At 39.8% G+C, this 24,730-nt stretch overlaps 1 protein-coding gene across 1 annotated transcript in view; it reads left to right on the forward strand.

Annotated features, from left to right (window-relative positions):
* upf2 (UPF2 regulator of nonsense mediated mRNA decay) overlaps positions 1-12,956 on the forward strand; it is a 137,977-nt gene extending 125,021 nt beyond the window's left edge. Inside the window, exon 24 of the mRNA XM_078552963.1 lies at positions 11,612-12,956. Coding sequence (XP_078409089.1) covers positions 11,612-11,621 — 10 coding nt within the window. The 3' untranslated portion in view covers positions 11,622-12,956. The remainder of the gene's footprint in view (positions 1-11,611) is intronic.
* The last annotated feature ends 11,774 nt before the right edge of the window (positions 12,957-24,730 follow it).

The following is a 24,730-nucleotide window of genomic DNA, read 5'->3' on the forward strand; positions in this document are numbered from 1 at the left end:
CCTCCTTAAAACCCAACTCTTTGACCAAGCTTTTACTCACCCCTCCAAATATCTCCTTCAGCTGAACATCAATTTTTTCCTGATTACACATCTGTGAAGGGCTTTGGGACATTTTAACGTATTGAAGGCGCTATAAAAATACAAGTTGTTGTTGTTGGCTATCATTATATTAAAATGCGCATGCTACTCAGCATATTTTCACCGTTGCATGGGGAGACCCTTCTTGGGATGAGTGACTTTTTAAAAAAATAAATAAATTATTAGGGAAATGCTGCAAAGGAATATTGGATCATCCAGACTGGTTCACTGAAAAGAGCAGATAAATTATATTCATAGTCCTTCATAAAATTGCACATCAAGTCACTATTATGATTTATGCAAAAGCAGTCTAAATGCCCCTCCAATTTTCCTTCTCTCTGCAGGCAAATACTTTTTATTTCTTTTCATTTCTACCAATATGGAACTAGGTTTGTCAAATTGTAGTCCATGGAGAACCAGCACTCCTTGAGGAGAGCTTTTTAAATCTCATTCCCATACAAAAGGAGTGCACAGTGCATCTTGATCAAACAAGGCAAAGAAAAATTGGCATTTTTTAAAAGTTACCTTCTTTCTAATTATGGTTAAGTTGCCTATTTTAGACTATTATGCAGAGGCAATGGAAAACATAAGGCTTTGAAAGTAGGAAGCTCTTTATTGTTTGGTTAATAAACAAGCGCCACCGAACTAGTGGCTTGGCACTTCAGGTTATGTACACCTTTGCTTACCCACTTTTAGTGCACTTGTTTCATTGGTTAAATAGTAACATTTACCTATATTTTAATTGAGGATTATGTTTGTGAAGTCTACTCCAGGTTCCATTCTATTTTCTGTTTGAAGTATTTTCAACCCCACTTGATCTATCATGGGGTGTAGGGATGCTTGGATGCTTATGTTCATTTTGCTGCCACATTACATTTAAGCTGTACAAAAAAAACTTGTGTCTGAATTCCAAACTTTCGTTCTAGTCAGAGGAAAATGATTAGAGCAGGTGATGAGAACTTAACTCTCCACTTCTGCAATGATCTGTAAAGAATGCTCGAGTGTTGAGACTGCCCCAGTTGAAAAGAGGAAACTTTCCAGAGACATAATGGAAGTTTTGAAAATTATGAAACGTCTGTAAAGTTGATCCTGATAACTTGTTACAATGGCACTGGCTTAAAAATTAAAGAACATCATATACAAAATTAGGATATGGGAACTCAGGCAGACCTATTTCACATGAAGTGTAATAAATGAGGTATCAGTTTTCAGTGACATCCATTATGTGAATAGGACAAAACAGGCTCAAGAGGCAACTAGACATACTTCATATGTGCAGCAACTATATAGAATCATTTGGGCATGGTACTGGAGAGTATTTGGTACTGACGAACACTATTCTAGCATGAGGGGGGAAGAGAACCTAGGGAGAGAAAAATTAGGATTTCAAGGTGGGTGCAATTATTTTGATGACACCATGCATTGGTTTATTAGAGCATTGTATGACATAGTTTGGAGTGTAGGTTTATGCTTGTAGCCCTGTGCACAAATGTAGTTTAATCAGGGGAAGCAGACATTCTGGAGAATGTCCTTTCTCACTTCTGTGCAATCAACCACAGAGTAGTTGTGTCAAAGATTATATAGCATGCTATTTGCCCAATCTTTCAGGGGAAAATGTGAGATAACAGAAGGTAAAAAGACTTTGAAGATGTTGGTTGGGTGGATGGTTATGGCAGAGGTGGGGCGGGGGTGTGGTTCTGATGTGGTGAACAAGGGTCATGTGGCTTCAATTAATTTTTTGAGGGGATAATGTACAGCTGAATTGTATGGAGGAGTGCTTTAGAAGATGATTATTCTAGTGAAAACTTTGCATTGTCTCATGAGAACAAAAAGACTCCAGTTGATAAAAGTAGTGGGGAACACAGACTATAGTTTGCAGGCAAAAGTCATGCAAGTAAAAGTATATGACAGTATTTGATTCACTGTATTAAGTAATCCTAAGTATTAATTAAATCATGTATTTTAAGAAATAAAAATGACTTTGCATTTTGTACTATTATTGTTTCAAGTTGTGTTGCATTGTCCCTCCAAATCTAATTTTCACTACCTCGATCAGGATGTTAGCCTAACTTAATGGAAAAATAATCTATTAAGCAGTGGCCATTATGAAAACATAGGAGTTGTGCTAAACAGTTGGACAATAACAGATACATATGTGTTTATTTTTAAAATAGGGAAGAGGATAAGATATAAAATTATTTTTGGCTTAACTATAGATGAGTTTCTAGAGTACATAGAACAGGATGAAATTAGCGAATAGTTAGAAAGTCATGACAATCAGAAATATTTAGCATTGATTTGTGAAAGGCAAGTTGCATTTGACTAATTTGAGGAAATCAAATCATTTAGCTAGATACAACACTGATCGTTAAAGAGACTTGGAAATTAAGTACATATTAAAGGGAATGTAACTGAAGTACAAATGATGACCAGGGAGCAGAAAGAAAAAAGTAAAGGTAAACTAATTTTCAGATTGACGGAATGTGGGTACTGGGATGTTGCGGAGATCTATTCAGAACCTTTCCATTTATATAAATTGTTTGACCTTGGACATGAGTAATGATACTGAAGTATTAAATTGGGGAGCTTGGCAAAATGATGAAGAATAAAAGAAGAAAATGAAATTCTGCTTTATTTATAGAGGCATTGAAAATAAAACCAAGAAGTAATGTTGAATTTATGCAAGGCATTGATTAAGCCACAGTATAGGTATTGAATGCTGCTCTGAGCAGCAAGGAGGGTTTTAAAACCATGGGAAGATCATAGAAAAATTCACCAGAATGGTAAACAGGTATAAGAGGTTGAAAATTGAAACAGACATGGTTATGTGGGACTCTTATAGACATGTTAAAAACTGAAAAGATTTTAAGTGGATAAATAATGAAGTATTCTATAAGAATTTGAATCGGTAACAAAGGGGCAGTGACTCGATCTTAGTAGAAGAGTAACATAATCAATGCACAACATATATCTGTTATTCTAGAATTAGTCCAGGAGATGATCCTTTAGTGTCAGATTATCTTTGCATTATCTAGAATTTGGTTTGTAGATTGACATGAATTTTGAATCAGAAACATTGAATGCAGATTTACTCAGGATGTACAAGTCCATAATAAACTCGAGCAAATTTCCCCTGTTTCTCTGCTCTTTCTTTCCTTTTGATAATGGCACAAAGTATTAGGTTTGCATTGATTGATTCACAGGTTTGTACTTTTCTCGAATGTTGGGGGATTATGGTGAGCAGGAGGGAAACTCAAATCGTCATATTTGAACATCAACTAACAGAGGCCTGTTTGCTGTGCTTTTTTTTTGAAATAGTGTTTAGAGGAATTAGCCCATGACATGCATATGCAGTTACAATGAGTTTCAATTATAACAAAATCTAAAACAACTGAAATAGCATTTTTATGCTTTCTCAGAAATGGTTTTCAGGGATTTTACTTCCATGTAGAAAACTAGATTTATATTACATTTCAAAACTATAGAATTATAGAAATTTACAGCACAGAAGGAAACCATTCGGCCTATTATGTCTGTGTTGGCAAAACCTATCCATCCAGCTCACCGGTAGAAATCTGCAACAAAAATTGCAGAATAAGTGCCTTCACTCTTTATTGCTGTTTTATGATTCTGATGGGTACATTTCCAAACGACTAACTTGTATTTTTTAAAAAGAAAAGTTGCTGATAGGCCTGCTGTGTACTTCCACTATTTTCTGCTTATAGGTCTACTGTGAGACAGGTGGTGCTCTGCATTAAGAGTGATCACCCCAATGGGGAAACTCTTCTGGCTGGTACAGAGATAGGTGCTACTATTATAAAAACAAAATCAACTGATTAGCTCAGCTTTTGCATCCAAATTACAACCAGTTTCACTTTGTTGTTTTTAACTTAAAAGCAAAGGATTTTATGCTATTTACAAAATGTACTTTTAACCTTTATTCAAAGTATACCTGAATTTGAAAACTCTCACATTGATAGGTACACAAAATAGCTTATTAACACAGCCATTTGACTCCATTCCGAAATATAAGCTGGCCAGCTTTTAAAATTAAACCATCGATAATGGACAGAAAATTGTTTTGTTTAAGATGCACACTTAGAAGTTTGTGAATTTAATTTATGTAGTATTTTTGTTTCAGATTCTTGCTGTGAAATGCTGCAAAATTCAACCCCACTGTGTTCAGTGCAGCCTTTAAAATAAAAATATAGTTCCAACAAAATATTTTGATGGAGGGAATTGTGTCTTACAATTCTCCCCTGACCAATTAAAAAGATTGAAAGTGTCCTAAATACAGTAGATGTCACTTTATATTAAAAAAAAGCAGGTGGGGGATAGCGATACAGGGCAAGAAGGGTTTTTTTTTCCCTTGTGTCGTTGTCATCTTTGAGTTCTTATTTCGTTCAGCATGAAGTTCGGCCTTGCAATTAAGTCATCTGACTATTTGAACTCTAAATTAAATCTCATCAACTTCAAACCTGGTTCCATGAATGAATTACCACCCAAATGTTTTGATTGATTCTAGCAAAATTGAATATTGTAAAAACACTGTTTACGTTGTGAAATTTTGTATGTTTAGATTACAATATAAAAGCAGGAGATGTTCTTTCTTGTCTCTCTTACCTGCCTTCCACAAAAATAAGTAGTTGTTTTCATTTTTTAATGTTTTATTTTATATCCAATTATTTATGAGCTGTATGTGTTGTATAAGTACTTTCCTGGACAAAGTTTCTAAAAACAGTTTCACGGTTGCTGTGAAAGCAATACAAATCTTTGAAATTTAGACAATGCGAAAGGATAAAGTGAGCAAATGGAAGCATGCAGGCTATATGTCTGTATTTACTGAACTGATCTTTGCACAATCTTTTCTGTCAAATTTAAGTCTGGTTAGTATTATAGAAGAAAATTGCTGCAGTAAAGTAAAGCGGCATGAGATGTTTTAGCATATTTCTGTTTTAAAACTGAATAGTCACGGGTTGGCTTATATTGATTGCTGAAATGGAACTTTATGTAGTTTCCTTTCAAAATAATGCTTGCATTATGCCAGTATCCGGATCCTAATATTCTAAGAAATGTGTAACATCAGGATTGACTTTAATATGCTTAAAATTCAGAAGAAAGCATGCTGCTGGTCCAGTTTTTGAAACCCTCATGATGGGTTTTACAGGAGGTTTTTTTTTGTAAATTGAATAGGCCAATTGACAAGCCATTCTTTCAATAAGCTGCTTCCAGTCTGTGTGATGAAATGGGAATCTAATTGATTTACGATGCTGAATTTTTGCAAAGGTTGTAGTCATCACTTGCATCGTGGATGCGGTAAATGGTGCCAGAAATGGCAAGAAGCAGGATATATATGCATTCTGGTTTTAAAAAAGCATTCACATGACAACTTTTAACAATCCAATGAAAAGCATGGGGAAAGATTCAGTAGGTATGAATAAAATCTTGATTCGATTTGTGTTGCATGTTAGAATAGTTTTCTTCCTTGCTACCCCTTTCAAACAAAAACGGTATTTTTAATGACTGTAACTGCGTACTTAGACCATGTAATGAGTTGGCCTTTAATTTTGATGCTCATTATTTTATGATTTTTTTGAAAAAAGAATCAGTTGAGACTGGTGTTTCTTCAATAAATCAGATTTTTACGGAGCTTTAATTTAGTTATTTTAACAAGCTAACAAATCCTTTTTCATTAAAATCTTGATGCTGTATATCTCCCACAGTTGAACAGCAGATCCTCTTGGTCTGCTTGGCTAGATGGACTAGCGATAATAAAATGGATGTCAACACTATCAGCCGCCATGATGAACCTTGTGGGACCAGCCACCAGTTAGGTCATGCAGATGTTATATTTCAGGTTCAGTTACAAGGAGAAGCTTATTCTAGAGATAAAAAATGGCCAATTTCATTTAATTCCCATTGGGCTCTAATTTAATTTTTTTTAATGCAATAACCATCTCTTGCAGCAGTGCTTTGCAGAGACAAGTAAATACATATTTCAGGAAGCTTTATGAATAAATATGGTTTGGTTATGGTAGTCAGGAGCAACTGCATGTACAGGATAGAGTTCTTGTTTTGTTTGTATCCTGAATAGTTTCTGGGACATTTAATAAATGATCTTGTTTTTACTAAACAAAAATAAAAAGACTGCAGCTTCTGGAAATACACAGCAGGGTCTATTAAGCAGAAAGATTAATGTTTCAATTTTGATCCTTTATCTGTCTTTAAAAGACTGATGGACTTCCGTCCATGGATATATCACAAAATGTTACGGCACAGAAGGAGGCCATTCAGCCCGTTGTGTCTGCACCGGCTCTCCGAATGAGCATTATGACTTAGTGCCATTCTCCTGCCTTTTCCCCATGCCCTTTGCACATTGTTCCTATTCAAATAATCATCTAATGCCCTCTTGAATGCTTCGATTGAACCCGCCTCCACCACGCTTCCAGGCAGTGCATTCCAGACTCGAACCAGTCGCTGTGTGAAAAAGCTTTTTCTCACATCACGTTTGCCCCTTGCAAATCACTTTAAATCTGTGCCCTCTCATTCTCGATCCCTTTATGAGCAGGAACAGTTTCTCCCTATCTACTCTATCCAGCCACCTCATGATTTTGAACACCTCTATCAAATCTCCTCTTGGCCTTCTCCTCTTCAAGGAGAATAATCCCAACCTTGACAATCTATCTTCATAACTGAAGTTTCTCATTCCTTCTTGTAAATCTCTTCTGCACTCTCTCCAATGCATTCACAGCCTTCCTATAGTGTGACGCCCAGAACTGTACACAATATTACAGCTCAGGTCTAACTAGTGTCTTATATAAGCTCAGCATAACCTCCTTGCTCTTGTACTCTATGCCCCTATTAATAAAGCCCATGATACTGTCTGCTTTATTAACTGCTCTCTGCATCTGCCCTGCCATCTTCAATGACCTATACACATATACACCCAGGTCCCTCTGCTCCTGCGCCCCTTAAGAATTGTACCCCTTATTTATATTGTCTCTCCATGTTCTTCCTACCAAAATGCATCACCTCACACTTCTCCGCATTGAACTTCATCTGCCCCCTATCTGCTCACTGCACCAACTTGCCTATGTCCTTTTGAAGTTCTGTACTGTCCTCCTCACAGTTTACAATGCTTCCAAGTTTTGTATCGCCTGCAAACTTTGAAATTGCCCCCTGCACACCTAGATCTAGGTCATTAATATATATCAGGAAAAGCAAGGGCTTCAATACCGACCTCTGGGGAACTCCACTAGAAACCTTCCTCCAGCCCAAAAAATATCCATTGACCATTATCTCTGATTCCAATTACTCAGCCAATTTTGTATCCACGTTGTTACTATCCCTTTTTATTCCATGAGCTATAACTTGTCTCACAGGTCTGTAGTGTGGCATTGTATTGAATGGCTTTTGAAAATCCATGTACACAACATCCACGGCATTACCCTCATCAACCCTCTCTGTTACCTCTTCAAAAAAAACTCCCAAGTTAAGCACAATTTCCCCTTTAGAAGCCCATGTCGCGTCTCCCTAATCAACCTACAGTTTTCCATGTGACTATTAATTGTATCCCGAATGATTGTTTCAAGAAGCTTCCCCACCACGGAAGTTAAACTGACTGGTCTGTAATTGCTGGGCTTAACCATACAACCTTTTTTGAACAAGGGTGTAATGTTTGCAATTCTCCAGTCCTTTGGCACCTCCCCTGAGTCTAAGGAAGGCTGAAAGATTATGACCAGTGCCCCTGCAATTTCCCCTCTTCTTTCAATATCCTTAGATGTGTCTTATCTGTTCCCAGTGCCTTGTCAACTTTAGGTACTGACAGCTTATCCAACACTTCCTTCTCATCAATTTTGAACCCTTCTGGTGACAGAGTTTCCTCCTCTGTCACCGTGGCCTCGGTAACATCTGCTTCCTTGGTAAAGACAGATGCAAAGTATTCATTTAACACCTCAACTATGTCCCCTAGCTCCATGTGTAAATGCCCTTTTTGGTCCCTAATCAGCCCTTCTCCTCCTTTTACCACCCTCTTACTATTTGTGTGCTGGTAGAAGATTTTGGGATTCCTCTTTATGTTGGCTGCCAGTCTTTTCTCATAACCCCTCTTTGCTTCTGTTATTTGCTTTTTCACCTCCCCTCTGAACTTTTTGTATTCTGATTGGCTCTCAATTGTATTTTCTACCTGACACCTATCATAAGCACACTTTTTCTTCTTTATCTTAATTTCTATCTCATTTTTCATTCAGGGAGCTCTGGATTTGTTTGTCCTACCTTTCCCTTTTGAGGGAATATACTTTGACTGTGCCCGAACCATCTCTTCTTTGAAGGTAGCCCATTGTTCAGCAACAGTTTTTCCTCCCAACCTTTGATTCCAGCCTATCTGGCCCAGCTCTGTTTTTGCCCTGTTGAAGTCGGCTCTCCCCTAGTTAATTATTCTTGCTCTAGACTGCACATTGTCCTTTTATATATGACAAATAAAACTAAGTTTATAGGTGCTTGGAGGACCTCTGGATACAAAGATCATTATTTAAAGATAAAGCTAGCAAAAACAAATGGAAATTCAGATCTTTTGGAAGTAACTTGAGCAACACAATAACTGCATCTCTCAAACTAGTTAGGAGTTTGAGTTAGTTATTAATATTGATTGATTCAAGCACTTGGATGCAGAGAGCAGTCACCAGTGGAACCTGCCTTTAATTGCTTTGCTTATTAAGATGATTTCCTCTAGCTTCTTGCTACCAACAACTGGAAAAATGTTTGAACTTTATTCTACAAATTATTTTTATAAATATGGATGGATAATTTTGCAATCATGTGGGGAGTATAACAGCATGACTGCATCAAAGTTATTAATTTGAGTTTGACTGTATACATTAATTCTTGGGGATAAAAAATGAAGACTTGATCATTTTATTTCAATTCAATGGAATAACCAACAGTTATAAAAGTGTGGTTTTTACCTTCAGTTTTAGCAACCAAGAGTGTTCGGCAGTGTTCATAAATACTACTTTGCCCATTATTGACTGATCTCTGCTTCCAGGACCTTGGAGCCAATCTTTCCATGAATAAGTAGCTCCACCTTCAGAGCACATGTTCAAAATGTGTGAAAGGCATAATTTCTATCATCAAGAAATTAAATCACTTACAGCTCTGAAGAAGGGTCATACAGACTCGAAACGTTAACTCTGTTTCTTTCTCCACAGATGCTATCAGACCTGCTGAGTTTTTCCTCATTTTCCGTTTTTATTTCAGATTTCCAGCATCCGCAGTATTTTGCTTTTATATTAAAAATCTGTAATGTCCTCAAGATCCTTATTTTTGGTCAGCTTTAAGGTGCTGTGCAAGCGCAACACTTAGAGGCCATTATTAAGTAAAAATCTTGATTCAAATATTACAATTTATAGGACTTATTTGAAACGAAACAGATCTATGATGTGAAAAGAATGCACTTTGAGTGCACAGTTGCTATAATTAAGTGAAACATCTATGGAGAGAACAGATGAGTTAATCTATCAGATGCAGTCTCTTCATCAGACTTGGAAGGTTCCACAGCTCAAATGTTTGTTCGCTCTCCACAGACACTAACTGCTGAGTGTTTCCAATTTTCTTGCTTCAGATTTCAAGCATCTTTGGCTTGTTTTCCTTTTGTGACCATGTTTATACACGTGTATTGATAATTGCCATGCTTCTATAAAACATATATTTAGAATCTGTACTGGAGTATTCTGACTCAGTAAAACAAACAGTCTCCCATTTGTGAAGACCGCTCATTTTATTTTCCTGTCAAAACCCCAGAACTAAAATTATAACTTGCCACCATTTAGTTATGTGATATGCTACATGATTAGCAGTAGCTGATACAAATAGGTGACAATGCATGGATATTACTTCAGTGAGAAAGCTTTATAGCAGTAGATACTCTTGGAACATGTTGGTACAAGAGGTGCCACAGATGAGAAGATCGCATGAAAGGCTTAGATAGTGGGACTTTGTACAAGTTAATGTAAATGGAAAGTGAGAACAGGGAGAGATCTGCAGGAATTCTGAGAATTTTATTCCAAAATCTTAGTTTTAGGTATAGCAGAACTGGTTAATAGGTGCACTGGGATAAAGCTATATTTGTGGCTGTATTTTTTTCAACAACTGGCTTGATGTGTGTTTTATTCAAGGGTGTAGCAGGATTTTGGGGTTTGGTTAGTTAATAAGCCACTCCTGCTTTCCCTATCGTGTTACAGCATAAACCCATCCAGCCATTCTGTCAATAATGTGCATGTTTTTATGCTTATTATTTCACAGGTAATTACAGTCTAACTTCTGTTGTACCTTTGAAACCACCAGCTTTGCACACCAGTTGTTCTTTATGAATGTGGAGTCAAAGCCAGGCAGCTCACTCCCTTGATAAATCTGCAGGTTTTTAAAACTGAGTCAGGAAGATCCTAGGATTGGTCCTCAGTTTTTACAATTGTTATCTAGGATAACAACTGCAACCCACAGCTGGATTCAGCACCCAAAGAGAAAGAAAAGCAACCAGGATCCCCATTTCTGACTGTGTCCAGCAATTCACGTCGAAAATATACAACAGTGTCTGGTGGGGACAGGATCAAACTTTGCCGTGTGATCAAGTGGCCTGTCACTTTTTCCTTTTGAGGCTCTCCTGTTAATAATACCTACTTGATTGATGTACCAGAGGGTGGCTTGTCACCCTTGGAAATGTAATCCAAAGGCATTTCAAATGCAGGTGTTGGCATATTCCCAAGAACCATTGATCCTAACTTCTTTTATTGAAAAATAATGTTTTGTTGGCAAACAGCAGCAAAAGTCGATACCAATAGGCCAACAAATAAAGCAGCCTGATGACTGACAAACCGAAATCTAATGTTAGGGTCTTGTGGGGTCTGGGCTCCCCAAATTGGAAGCGTATGCAGCACCGCAGGAAATGTGTTGATGCCTTTTGGATGCAGAGGAAAATTGTTAACAAAGAAAAAGGGCCCAATAGGTTAATGTTTGTAAGCATTTTGTAAGTGTGTGACTTGTTTTTCATTTGCCCCCTCATTTTACTTCAGCGTTCCCTACTCAACACAACTAGAAGAGTGGGTTGGTCTCTGCCTATAGCCTGCACTGTGAGCTTCAAAATTAAGAACTGGAAGTACTTTGTCCCTTGCCCTCGCTGATTGATCTGTGCAGCCACCTGGTATATCAACCAATGGTGCACATCAGTTAAAAGTGTGCATTTTAGATGCAGGATGAGTGTAAGTTCAGATTCTGATAGCCCAAACAGTGGCATAGCTCACTGATGCTTGTCGTCCAGCCTTGTGCATTAAGAATGGTAATTTGTGTGAGAAAATAGAAGACCAGCAACTGTGAAACTACCTCAGATTTTATTACTTAGAAGAGAAGGTGTTGGGAGGTGGTGGGGAGAGGAGGAAATTAGAAGAGAATACGAATATTAGCATTTTGTAATTGTTTCAAGGAATACATTTTTTGAATTTTACCAAATCAGTACTTTATTGATCTTTTTTATCATTTACAGGCGACGTTGATGTTAGTGACAGGTGGCACTTTGACTTGCCCTCTGTATCTCTGATATCAAAGGTATCTGAGTCCTCCCATCGAGAGCAGTGGACACACCTCACCATGGCTGTCTAGAGATCAACACACGTGCCTGGTACGAGCCAGGCCTTGGGCAGACATTGCAGCCTCCGACAATAGTGCAAAGTGGCTGGCAGGCTAAACAAAACAAGAGAATTGATAATGCATCTACAAGAACACTTCTAAGTGTTAATTCTTATACATCTTTGGCACCTTTTAGAATGAGAGTGAAATTGTGAGGTGGCCTATGTGTCAGTAAGTAGTAAAACAAAAACAGATCCATTTAATTAAGGATGGGGATTACTTCTTGAGTCGAAGATGTTTTGACTTTGTTCATCAGTATCTTCTGGTTTCAGAGTTTTTAAATTTGTGTGAATGTAAACATTCTTCATATAAAAATATTGAAATTTGATAATGAAATGGCAGAAGAAAGGGAAGAGAGATCATTCTTTTTTTGTTGAATGGAAAGTGTGATTCGGAAGAGGATAAGCAACAGTAATCCTTCCCTGAGAATGGTGTGGCGGGGCAATGAGGGAAAATATTTTTTCCCAGAGAAACAAATCGGTTGGCACTTTTAGTGAGAACTTGGCTGTACTTCTGGATAATGGGACAACAACATTGAGCTGAAATTCCCAGATCCCTTTTTGCTCCTGCTTCTGGGTGGTACTTAAGATCAGTAAAATTGCTGTCACAGCTTAGAGGAGGTTTGAGTTTTAAACGTAAAAAAGTGTAAAGCCCCAGATTTGCAGAAAAGTATAAGCCTACCTTACAATTTGCCATCAACTAGAACATCTTGGCAGCAGAAACTGGTATTAGAGGGCAAAGAAGCATCTAATTCTGTTTTGTTTTTGCATTCAGTTTTTGGAATTCTTTCAGATATTTGTAAACTTATAAAACCTTTTTTTTTCAAATCTTTTGGCACAGATGAACACGTAAATGAGGGCTTGCGTGGGTTTGAATTTTTTTTTTGCACCAAAATTGCCATCTGGTTGTTAGTGCAACTGCAGTTGTCAGTGAACCCATTTGCTTAAATGTTTTTGAAGGTATGGCTATGTGCATCAAGAAGATGTCACTTTAGCAAATTATTTGTAATAGCACTGTCATTTCAGTTTAAAGCTCGCCATTGTTTGTTTCTTCTGTTTGAAGTATCTGCTTGTACAATACTTAGTGGAAGCTAAGTGTAGAAGTATATGTTTGGCTTAACAACACTGCATGGTCTAATTCATGAGTTGCTAAACCTTTGGCTGTTGCCAATCTTGCAGTAAAAAAGAACGTTGTTGACCTCATTAAGTTTCTGCTCAGACTTCTTGTGCACGTAGGCACTCTTCATGTATGTTAAAAGACACAGAATAAGGAGAATTGGTGCAGTGTGAGTAAGTGTTAAAAGTTCTTTTCATAAAGTTGATTTTTGTTCTAAATCATACTAGCCTCTGGCTGTTGAAGACACCTCTGGTTGCCATCTGTAAAATGGTTTCTGATGGATTTGAATTCACTTCCTTTGTGAATGAAATTGTGTGTGTAAAGTAATCACACCCAGACTCTGCAAATTACATTTGCTAAAATATATATAATGCAGATTCAAGCACTTCAATGCACTAACTGCTTAAGTCCCAATTTACTGCTTAAGGGTAGGGGCAGGGGGGTGGTAAATGAAAATATTAAATCATTGTTTATCCCTGTTTATCACGTGACTGGCTTCAGCATGGCCCATTCATTTCTAACCATGAATTTCAAAGGGTTTTGGGAACTTGAGGGGTTATTACGTGCTGTAAAACCCTTGGGTTTAAAGTACAATTACCCGCGGAGCTCTTTGAGAGCCCGCACACTGGTATTTCAAATTTGGAACCAAATGCAGCCCATCCTGTTGGAATAAAAGTCCCCTTTGTCCATTTTTGGCCAACCTCATGTCTGCTACGTATGGAAACCCTCCAGTATACTGAAAATTTTCCAAAACAAACTATTGAGAAATCCAGACTGGTAAAGTTTTCTTGCCCGATATTGTATCTACACGCCCCTTGTAGGGACACGTCCCACACTTACATCAACTGAGTTTGAACATAGATTGGCAAGAGTCTAGGTGTAGAATTCCTTAAATGCCCATGGGCATTGCTGGAATTTAATATTAAAATTCTACAGCTTAAAGACAGTGGCAAGCGTCCTGCTGCTTGCCCAGCCAGGAACAACCAACCTGATGTAACAGGATTACCTGGAGCCGAAAGGGAAGACTCCCAGGTAGATCCATTTCTCTAGGGCTCATTAATAACCAGGCTGGCCAGCCTATCATGTTAATAGTCCTTCGGATACTGCTGACCTTCTCAGCTTTGGTAACTGATTACCAAGCCTGCCACACTAAATTCTAGTTTTCTATCATTTGGCACCATTCATTTTGATACCCTCCCCATAACAGCCCACCCTCTCTTCCCCCCCCCCCCCCCCCCCCCCCCCCCCCAAACCCAACCCAACCCCCCACCGCCCCATCCCCAGCAGAATGGTCATTGGACATTGACAGGCATGGGTTTTAGCCCATGTTATGAAGATTGCAAGCACCAGGGGCACATGAATTGCATGGTGAATAGCCAAACTTAGCTTAAAATGGCTGATTTAAGGTTTAAGGATTCTTTGTGAAGTGGGTTTCAACTTTTTTCTTCGTGGGCAGTAAAGCACAGCAGAAATGGCTCCTAATTTGGCCTAAAATTGGCAATCAAGGGGCGGCTGCTGTGGAAAATGAGAGATGGATCCAGTAGTTAGTGTTACTCTGAATTAGGGAATCAGGTATATCATGAGACAGAGTGGAATAAAGTTCTAGTCTATGTCTAAATATATTTTACCTGACCCTGAGAGAATTTGCTGCTGATCCTGGGTACCTTAAATGGGGAACTTATTCAATCTCTCATCTTTCCAAGTGCAGAAAATTCACCCCTCAAAAATTACACCAGTCAGTATTAGCCTGCTCCTGCTCACTTTTTAGTGATGTTTACTGAAAGCTGCACATACAGGTATGTGGATGCCAGGTAAGTAGAGGATTTGGTTTGGCTGTGGCAACTGCCCTGATCCAATCACCTTACTTGACACTCCCAAGGCTCAAATGAGAAGACTAGCGTTTGGATGCAGTAATCGACCAATACAGGCATCCGTGGATCTGTACCTCAAAAGGAGCCGGCACTTTCAGGAGAGGAACAGAAAAAGTATAATATTATCCATCATGCTCTGTATTAATTGTGATTTTTCACTGTACAATGAGAAGCAGGGATGCCGATGGCTAAGCCTGTGGCAATCTTTTGTACATGTTCTTGTATAGTAGCTCCTTGTATTACAACAGAAATTGTACTTCACAAATACGTAATTGGCTGCGAAGTGCTTTAGGGTGAACTGAGGTCATGAAAAGATCCTGTATAAATGCAACTCTTTAATTGTATAATATTGAATTATTCCCTTCTGCTTTCTTAGCTTGTGAATCACAAACTGCTAACAGCTTAAGTGTTTTAAATCTTAAAAGCTAATGGTTTACTTTAATAAAGTTTTGCTATTTAGTGATATGTTGTCAAATTCATATTTTGGGGTTTAAACAATCCCCAGATTGAATCTCAGCTGCCTGATTGTGTGTTCAACACAATGCCTGATCTAATGGAACAGTTTATTCAAATTGGGACCCATATAATGCTAGTGACGTGAAACGACCAATTAATTAGTACTTCCTTATTGCGTTCCAGTATGATCTATTTGCTGTTACTTACAAAGGATAAAGTTGAAGTTTTTAAGTTTTAGTGACATCTAATTGAACAGAATGGTAGTAATTATTAATCAGGGGGAGAGAAAGGTGATGAGTTCTTAATTGCTTCAATGCATAATAATTAGACTGAATAATTTCATATGAGCTAATATAACAGAATACACTTTTGTCAGATAGTTCCATATGCACTGCAAAATGAGATAACAATTCATATAGTTAGCTTTTAGGTTACTTTTGAGGAATATTTCAAATTTTGGTTAAAACTCTGACATGGTGCAAAATTAAGCCTTAAAAGTCAGCAGGCCCCATTTTTGTTTTATTCATTCACAAGATGTGGATGTCGCTGGCAAAGCCAGCATTTATTGCCATCCCAGATTTCTCTCGAGAAGGTGGTGGTGAGCCGCCTTCCTGAACTGCTGCAGTCCATGTGGTATAGGCACACCCACAGTGCTGTTGGGGAGAGGGTTCCAGGATTTAGACCCCCCGACAGTGAAGGAACGGCGATTTATTTCCAAGTCAGGATGGTGAGTGGCTTGGAGGGGAACTTTCAGGTGGTGGTGTTCCCATATATCTGCTCCCCTTGTTCTTCTAGGTGGTAAAGTTTGCAGGTTTGAAAGGTGCAATCAAAGGAGCCTTGGCAAGTTGCTGCAGTGCATCTTGCAGATGATACACACTGCTGCTACTATGCGTCAGCGGTGGATGGAGTGAATGTTTTAAGGTGGCATATAGGATGGTGATCAAGCCAACTGCTTTGTCCTGAATGGTGTCTAGCTTCTTGAATGTTGTTGGAGCTGCACTCATTCAGGCACGTAGAGAGTATTCAATTACACTTATGATTTCTTGTAGGTGATGGACAGGCTTTGGGGAGTCGAGAGGTGAATTGCTAGCCTCTGACCTGCTTATGTAGCCATAGTATTTATGTGATTGGTCCAGTTAAGTTTATGGTCAATGGTATTCCCTAGTATGTTGATGGTGGAGGATTCAGCGATGGTGATGTCATTGAATGTCAAGGGAAGATGGTTAGATTCTCTCTTGTTGGAGATGGTCATCGCTTGGCACTTGTGTGGCGCAAATGTTACTTGCCACTAAATGCCCAAGCCTGCATGTTGTCCAGGTTTTTCTACGTGGGGGCATGGGACTGCCTCAGTATCTGAGGAGTTATGAATGGGACTGAGTACTACAATCATCAGCAAACATTCCCTGTTCTGACCTTATAATGGAGGGAACGCGATTGATGATACTCCACTTGAAGTGAGATTGCAAGACTACCCTGTATCAGGACACCAGCTACAGATCATCTTTATAGACTGTTAGAGCACAAAAACACCAGGAAGAATTTAATGTAGGCAATGAGGTCTCGCCTGCTGGCTAGAAAGCCAGCAAGAGCACTGCATCAGACGCTTTTAGGAAGGCCTGTCAAATTAAGTACCACTTAACTGGGCCGTGGCAGGCTTTCTCTGGGATCAAGGACTCTGGTGTGGAAATCCTATTGAGAGCTGCCGGCCAATCTGAGGCTGGCAGCTGGGCGTTGCTCAGCAGCACCACCAGGGATGCTGTGGCTGCAGCCAGTAATGCACACACTCAAGGCCCCGGATTGCCAAAGGACCCAGGCCACAGGTGAGAGAGCTGGAGGGCCATTGTGGGGGAGGGGAGTTGACAGAAAGGGCCCCTTCCCAATGCTGGGCCTCCCAATCAGCCACTAAGCACTGACAACGAGGGACCCCCCCCACTTCCTGGAAGCCCACAAGCAATCCCGACAGGGTTTGCTTTTCAGGTTCCCTGCATGGCGAGACCCATCTATTTCTCATCTACCTGCTACCCCCTTGATGACATCATCTGAAAACACAGCGTTAGTTTTCATATGTATACTGATGACACCCAGGTGTGTCTCAACAACATATCTCTTGACTCCACCACTGTTGCTAAATTGTCAGACTGTTCATCGGACATATTCGGTGCTGGATGAGCAGCAATTTCCTCCAATTAGATATTGGGAAGACTGAAGCCATTGTTTTAGGTCCCCACTCCAAACTCTGTCGATTAGCTGCCAACTCCATCCCCCTCACTGACGACAGTCTGATACTAAACCAGTCGTTTTTTGCAATCTTGGTGCCATATTTGACCCTGAGATGAGCTTCCAACCACTTAGTTGTACTATCGCTAAGACTGTCTATTGCCACCTGCATTACATTGCCTAACCACCCTGTCTCAGCTCATCTGCTGAAACCTTCATTCATGCCCTCATTATCTCTAAAATTGACTATTCCAACATATTCCTAGCTGGGGTCTCACATTCTATCCTCTAAACTTGAGATCATCCAAAACTCTGCTGCCCTCTGTCTTAACTCGCACCAACTCCTCATTCCCCTATCACCTCTGTGCTCACTGACCTACATTGGCTCCTGGTCAAGCAGCGTCTTGATTTTAAAATTCTCATCCTTGTTTTCAAAACCCCCATGGCCTAAACCCCCACCCCCAACCGAATCTCTGTAATCTCCTCCACCCACTCTGAAATATCTGTGCTCCTCTAATTCTGGCTTCTTGAGCATCCCCAATTTTAATTGCTCCACCATTGGTGACTGCTCCTTCAGTTGCTTAGATCTGAACCTCTGGAATACCCTCCCTACACTTGTCCTCCTCTCCCTTTCCTCCTTTAAGATACTCCTTAAAACCTACCTCTGGTCAAGCTTTGGTTCATCGGACCTAATATCTTTGGCTCAGTGTCATATTTTATTTGATAATGCTCCTGTGAAGTGCCTTGGGGCATTTTATTACATTAAAGGCGCTACGTAAATATAAGTTGATGATGTATCTTCAACAAATTCTCCAGGATGATCTTAACATGACCTGCCCTTAGAAATCCGTGCCAACCCGCCTGTTTTAACTCATACCTGTTAAAAGCTGCCTTTAAGTATAACAACAAGGATATGCTGGAATTGATTATAGATTTACAGATAACAACCCAAATTTTGTGGTTGCAATGATGAAGAAACTGTCAGCATTTGCTGTCATTACTGTGAAACTGGCAGCAAGTTCCACACATGCGCAGCTAAACATGGAAATCCAGAAGTTGCAGTCAGTGATTCCCGTTCCTCCAGAAGGAAATGTTAAAGCCCTCACAGATGGGAATCTTAGCAATCACTTCAATTGATGTGCACTTACACATTTTTACCTTACTAGTCTCACTGTAAAGGTTATTGTCTTGTTGAATGTAGTGTAACTGGATTCTTAAATGGCGAACTCATTCATATTTACTGCTGAACAATCCTCTGGCCCTGAATACTTAATTGTACATTTGTGGAATGTGAAATTTCTCCATTTAGTACAATTCTAGATTTTTAAAATGTCTCTTTTAAGTTTAGCTATGAAATTTCAGGCCCTACCTTAGTCCCATGTGTATGTCCCAATCTTTATTTTACTTTGTACAAAACTTATAAAAACTGGTTATCAGTGGTTTTTATTTCCTCGTTTGGTGTGAGAATTTTTCAACATGATAGGCTGCTTAACCTGTTTGATAACATCACTGTTGCTGGACATCGGAGATCCCTATTGTAGGTGCCTGAATTAAGTTAAATGTTAGGAACGGTGAAATCTACACCACAGAGATTGCTATGGGCAGCTTTCTTTAGGTCAGTGGTCAGCACAAATTCCAGGACAACGTGTTTTGTATAACATGATAATTCCGATAGATATGCATCCTCTTTCTACACGATATTATTGTAATGTGTAATGCACAGGTATGACACACAACATTCCCCCACTCCTCTACCTGTCAAACTATGACGTTCTTTAACCACAAACATCAATTAGCTCATTGTCTGGCATGAAGTTAAAAATTAAACGACTTCAGCAATGACGTATTAGACCTAGATCTTATTCAAACTTTGCTCTACTACTTGGCCAGATAGCTTATCACAAAACAGTTAATAGAAGCTTATCACAAAACAATTAATAGAACTTAAGTAAAGAAATACTTGCATTCATTTAATGCCTTGAATCTCATAATCATCAAACACTGCAGGGCCTATTAGATTGACAAACAAAGCAGCCAATTTGGAGGTGGGGGGATGAAATTGGCCAAAAATATTTGAAGTTACTTTGTACATCAGATTTGGACAGCCGTTGGGTTCAGTACTTAGTTGCCAATGTAAACTAATCTATCAACCTCAATTTTATGTGCATGTTATTATCGTTTTCACTTACTTTTAGCCATCTGCCTTCAATTAGGCATCTGCAAGATGTGACCAAGTAATTTTGTGACATGCTGCTTAGCTAATGAAGTGCTTGTTTGTTTGCTCATTTGAGATTATCTGATTTATGATTGGTATTATAGCAATAAGAATATTACAACAACTTGTATTAATATAGTGCCTCTAATGTTGAAAGTGCTTCACAGGCATGTGAAAAAATACTGGAAGCTCGAATCAAAGGAGAAGAGATCAGAAAGATTGACCAAAAACTGTTAAAAGGTTGGCCTTAGGAGAGCCATAAGGAAGGTGGGGTGGCAGAAAGGTTTAAGGAGAGAATTACAGACCGTCTAACTTGGGTGGCTTGCAGTTGTTAAAAGCAGTAAAGGCCAAGTGAGAAATGACAAGACCATGAAGGGATTTAAGCAGGAGGATAATGATATTCAATTTTGAAGTGTTGAAAGACCAGGAGGTGGCAGTAGGCAGACTTTATGTTGACACTATGGTCATAGGCTTAACTTGAAGTTTAATAGAATGGAAAAGTTGTGAACAGCCTGTAACAGAGACAGGGAGTCGGTGATGAGAGCGCAAGGTTTATGCAGTAGCTGCTGCTGTTCATTGACTGAATAAAGCAGGTCTTAGACTTGAAGCAGGTGTAATTAAATATTTTAACCAGTACCTCCAGCAGCATTAGTTCAAAAGGAAAAGTGACGATGCCAACATACCAACAGCCACAATATTCCCTCAGTCTTCCTGTCCTTTCCCTGTAAGCCTCTCACTCTAGGATATACGTTCACTGATACTAGCAGCCCTCTGGTATCCAAGCAGCCTTTCTTCACTCCATGTCAGCTGAAATCTGCTAACTCAGTACTGACTGGGATATGAAACTTGGGATTTCTGTTTGTCTTGTAACCCAGTACGTTTACCCGTTAAACCATCAGGAGAACCTTCAAGTAGGAAATTTCACATTCTGCTTCTGGTCTGAGGTGTTGCACACAAACAGAGATATGCCAAATTATTACAGAAGAACAGAAGTTAGTTTCTGCCAATCCCCACATCTTCAAGCCTGTTTCGAATGCTGCAGTGATGAGAACGTTATTTTGGCTTGAGTTATCTGGCCAAGGCAGTGCAAATGTGCAAGGCCCCTCTGAGCTGCTTTGTAAATGGGCTTAAGGCATGTACTTTCAGCAATATGCAAGTAAATGCACTTCCCTCCAATTTGCTTAGTGACCACAGCCCTTTTCTTAAAGAAACAAATCTGTCAATAGATGTGATTTATTTCCTCTGAGAGCCAGTTCATCTAGGTAAAAATTAAAAATACTAGATATATACAAATCAGCCAACATCTGATTTTCAATGTACACTGTCCTTCGAAAGAGAAATTAAGGAAGGTTGAGAGAAGATTTGACAGAGATATTCAAAATCATGAGAGGTCTGGACAGAGTAGATGGGGAGAAATTGTTCCCATTGGTGGAGGGATCAGAGAAAACCAATTTAAGGTGATTGGTAAAAGTTGCAGTCGTGATATGAGGAAAATCTCTTTTACCTGACCAGTAGTTAGGACCTTGAATTCAGTGCCTGAGAGTGTGTTAGAAGCAGATTCAATCATGGCTTTCAAATCAGAACAGTATCATCTGAAGAGGACAAATCTGCAAGGCTACAGGAAAGGGTGAGGGAGTGGCATTGGGTGAATTGCACTTGTAGAGCTGGCACAGACACAGGCTGAATGCCTTTGTGTTGTAACCATTCTGTGAAAGCTGTGTAATATTTATTTTCATTTTAAGTAATGAGGTGGCAGAAAAATAGCAGTGATTTCCTATTATGAGTAAAATGTAGGGAGCCATTTGTCAAAAATAATGGACACAGCCTGAATGCTACACTTCCCATGTGCCAAACCACCAACACAAGGCATTTGTAATTGCTCCATGCAACACAAGGATTAATAAAGGAACAAATTTTGAATTGAAGAAACTTGAGTTCACAGGAAACCTTCAAAGGATTTTAATGTTAGCGTGCCAGGGCCAATCAGCTCCTGACTTCATTACAGCCTTGATCCAAACATGGATAAAAGAACTCCAGCAGTGAGGTGAGAGTGACTGCCCTGACATTAAAGCAGCATTTGACCGAGTGTGGCATCAAGGAGACCTAACAAAATGGCAGTCAATGGGAATCGGGGTCGGGGGGGTAAAACTCGCCACTGGTTGGAGTCATACCTAACACAAAGGAAGATGGTTGTGGTTGTTGGAGATTGATCACCTTAGCTCCAGGACATCACTGCAACAGTTCCTTAGCATAGTGCCCTAGGCCCAACCATCTTCAGCTGCTTCATCAATAAGATCAGAAGTGAGGATGTTGACTGATGATTGTACAATGTTCAGCATCTTTCTTGGATCCTCAGATACTGAAGCAGTCCATGTCCAAATGCAGCAAGACCTGGATAATATCCAGGCTTGGGCTGACAAGTGGCAAGTAACATTCACACCACACAAGTGTCAGGCAATGACCATCTCCAGCAAGAGAGAACCTAACCATCGCCCCTTGATGTTCAATGGCATTACCATCACTGAATCCCCCACTACCAACACCCTGGGGGATTCCATTGCCCAGACACTGAACTGGACTAGCCATATAAATACTGTGATTACAAGAACAGGCCAGAGGCTAGGAACCCTGTGCAGGATATCACTTCCTGACTCCCCAAAGCCTGTCCACCATCATCAACAAGGCACAAGTCAGAAGTGTGCTAGAATACTCTCCGCTTGCCTGGATGAGTGCAGTTCCAACAACACTCAAGAAGCTTGACACTGTGCAGGACAAAACGGTCTGCTTGACTGGCACCCCATCCACAAACATTCACTCCCTCCACCACCGACGCACAGTAGCAGCAGTGTGTACCATTTACAAGATGCACTGCAGGAATTCGCCAAGGCACCTTAGGCAGCCCCTACTAAGCACACGACCACTACCATCGAGAAGGACAAGGGCAGCAGACACATGGGAACACCACCACCTGGAAGTTCCCCTCCAAGCCACTCACCATCCTGACTTGGAAACATATTGCCTTGCCTTCACTGTCACTGGTCAAACTCCTGGAACTCTCTCCCTAACAGCTCTGTGGGTGTACCTACACATGGACTGCTGTGGTCAAGCTCATCACCTTCTCAAGGGCAATTAGGGATGCCCACATCCCATGAACACATTTAAAAACCTTCAAATAATACTAATGCTAAGAACCAAACGTAAGAATCAAGTAAAAGTTTTCTGATTGTACCCTAATTCAAGAAAACAATTGAAAGTTGTCAAAGGGGTATTCCCCAATTCTATTCCCAACATGAAGGTGACTGGCAGCAATATTCATGCTTAGCTTTTTAACCTCCACCTGCCAGCATTGACAGATATGACAAGATTGCTGGCACAATTGGTCTTGAAGTTGTGTTTGCCTTTAGTGATTTAAATTTTCAAAGCAGATGCCCTTCAGAAGCTGGTTTTCAACATAGCCTAACAGAAGTCATGCCATTTTAAACCAGCTCTCCTTGGAGTGAAATTCTCTCAACACTGAGGTTTGCTTCACCAGGACTGACCACCCATCCAAACTCTAAGAAGCACCCAGTAGAGTCTGGTTAAAAGAATTAGAAATTAAGATATTATGCAAGATGGGTAAGTGTGATCCCCAGTCTGTGCTTTTAGCTGGTCTTGGCCAGTACTGCAGTTGTTTGAGCATCTGTCAGCAGTGAGGGGCAAATATCGGCGTTTTTCAGTGATCTCTGTTGTAAATGCATGCATGGATATTGGTTGATGGCAGGATCAGGCTCAGATATATCCCCTGCAAGAACACAAGAGATAGGAACAAGAGTAGAACCTGTTTAACCTGCTTCACGAAAAGACACCCATATCGGTGAAGCCTGTCCCAACAATAAATCAGGTGAAATTTCGCCCTATAAGGTATCTTGAAGGGATACCCTAAGATTCCGATCAAGAATTTTCGTCTTCCCTTTCCAATTGTTATATTGTTAAAAGTAATTTTATGTGAGATATATTAACTTAACTTGCTACCTTTTCATAAGCTACTGACCAGAACTATAAATTCTGCTTATCATAACTAAGATTATAAGAATGTTTTGTAGGTTCACACCTTGACGAATGATTTGTAATCCTTTGAGGAGTAAATAAGTTCATTGTGTAGAGAAAGAATCATTTATTGGCCAATACTTTTGACTACAATTATCTACCGAATATAGTTATTCATAACTGGTGACCTAATGGAGCATTGTATTCACTGCATACCAGTGATGATCTGTACCTTACCTAGGAGAGAATTTTCCCCCCGTTGGGGGCGGGCCTGCGCCACCATTTTACAGGGGCGGGCCTGCCCAGCAGGACACGCGCCCGGAAGCACTGTGCGCTCCCTATGCAAGCCGGGCGGTGGGGGGGCACTCTTTTTCGCATGCGTGCGAAAGAGCACAGAAATCTCCCTGAGGCACCTCAAGTTTTCAAAATTTTAGTGTCACATGAACTGGGACATTGAACTCTAATGAAAAAATGTATTTAATTTATAAACCCTTCATGAAACCTCATCCCGCCCGTGGATGAGGTTCCATGAAAACTACGAAGGACACCCGGGCTCTTTCCCTGCCCGCCAACCTTAAGGTTGGACGGGCAGCTTTCTCAATAGCCTTAACTAGTTAATTAATGGCTTTAACAGGCCTTTGACACCCGCTTGGCTGCACGCCCACCGAACTGAAAATCTAAATGATGCACGGTAACGTCGAGATGCATGCCCGACCTCACCCGCGTCATTTTACGTCTCGGTGAGCAGGCCCTACCCCCTGCTCACCAAGCCGAAAATTCTCCCCCTAGTTTCAGTCTCTTACTTCGTATATTGGCTTTGATTTTAACCACAATTGCTTTGGAGATATAGGACTCAAAATCATGTGTCCAGATATTCCAACTAGCCTGAGGTATATCTGCAAACTTATCCCATCTGGTGTCTGTTTTAAATTTTTACAAGAGATTAAAATTTGCCCTACTGGAAGGAATGATAGTTTCACAATTAATATTGCTTTTAGAATAATTCTATTCATTCTCTGAATTCCACAGCTGGCTTCTTGGTTGAATCTTGATTGTTCAGAAGAACGTGTTTGTG

This window comes from Cetorhinus maximus, chromosome 12 (genome assembly GCF_964194155.1).
Source record: "Cetorhinus maximus chromosome 12, sCetMax3.hap1.1, whole genome shotgun sequence".
NCBI classification, from domain to species: Eukaryota; Metazoa; Chordata; class Chondrichthyes; order Lamniformes; family Cetorhinidae; genus Cetorhinus; species Cetorhinus maximus.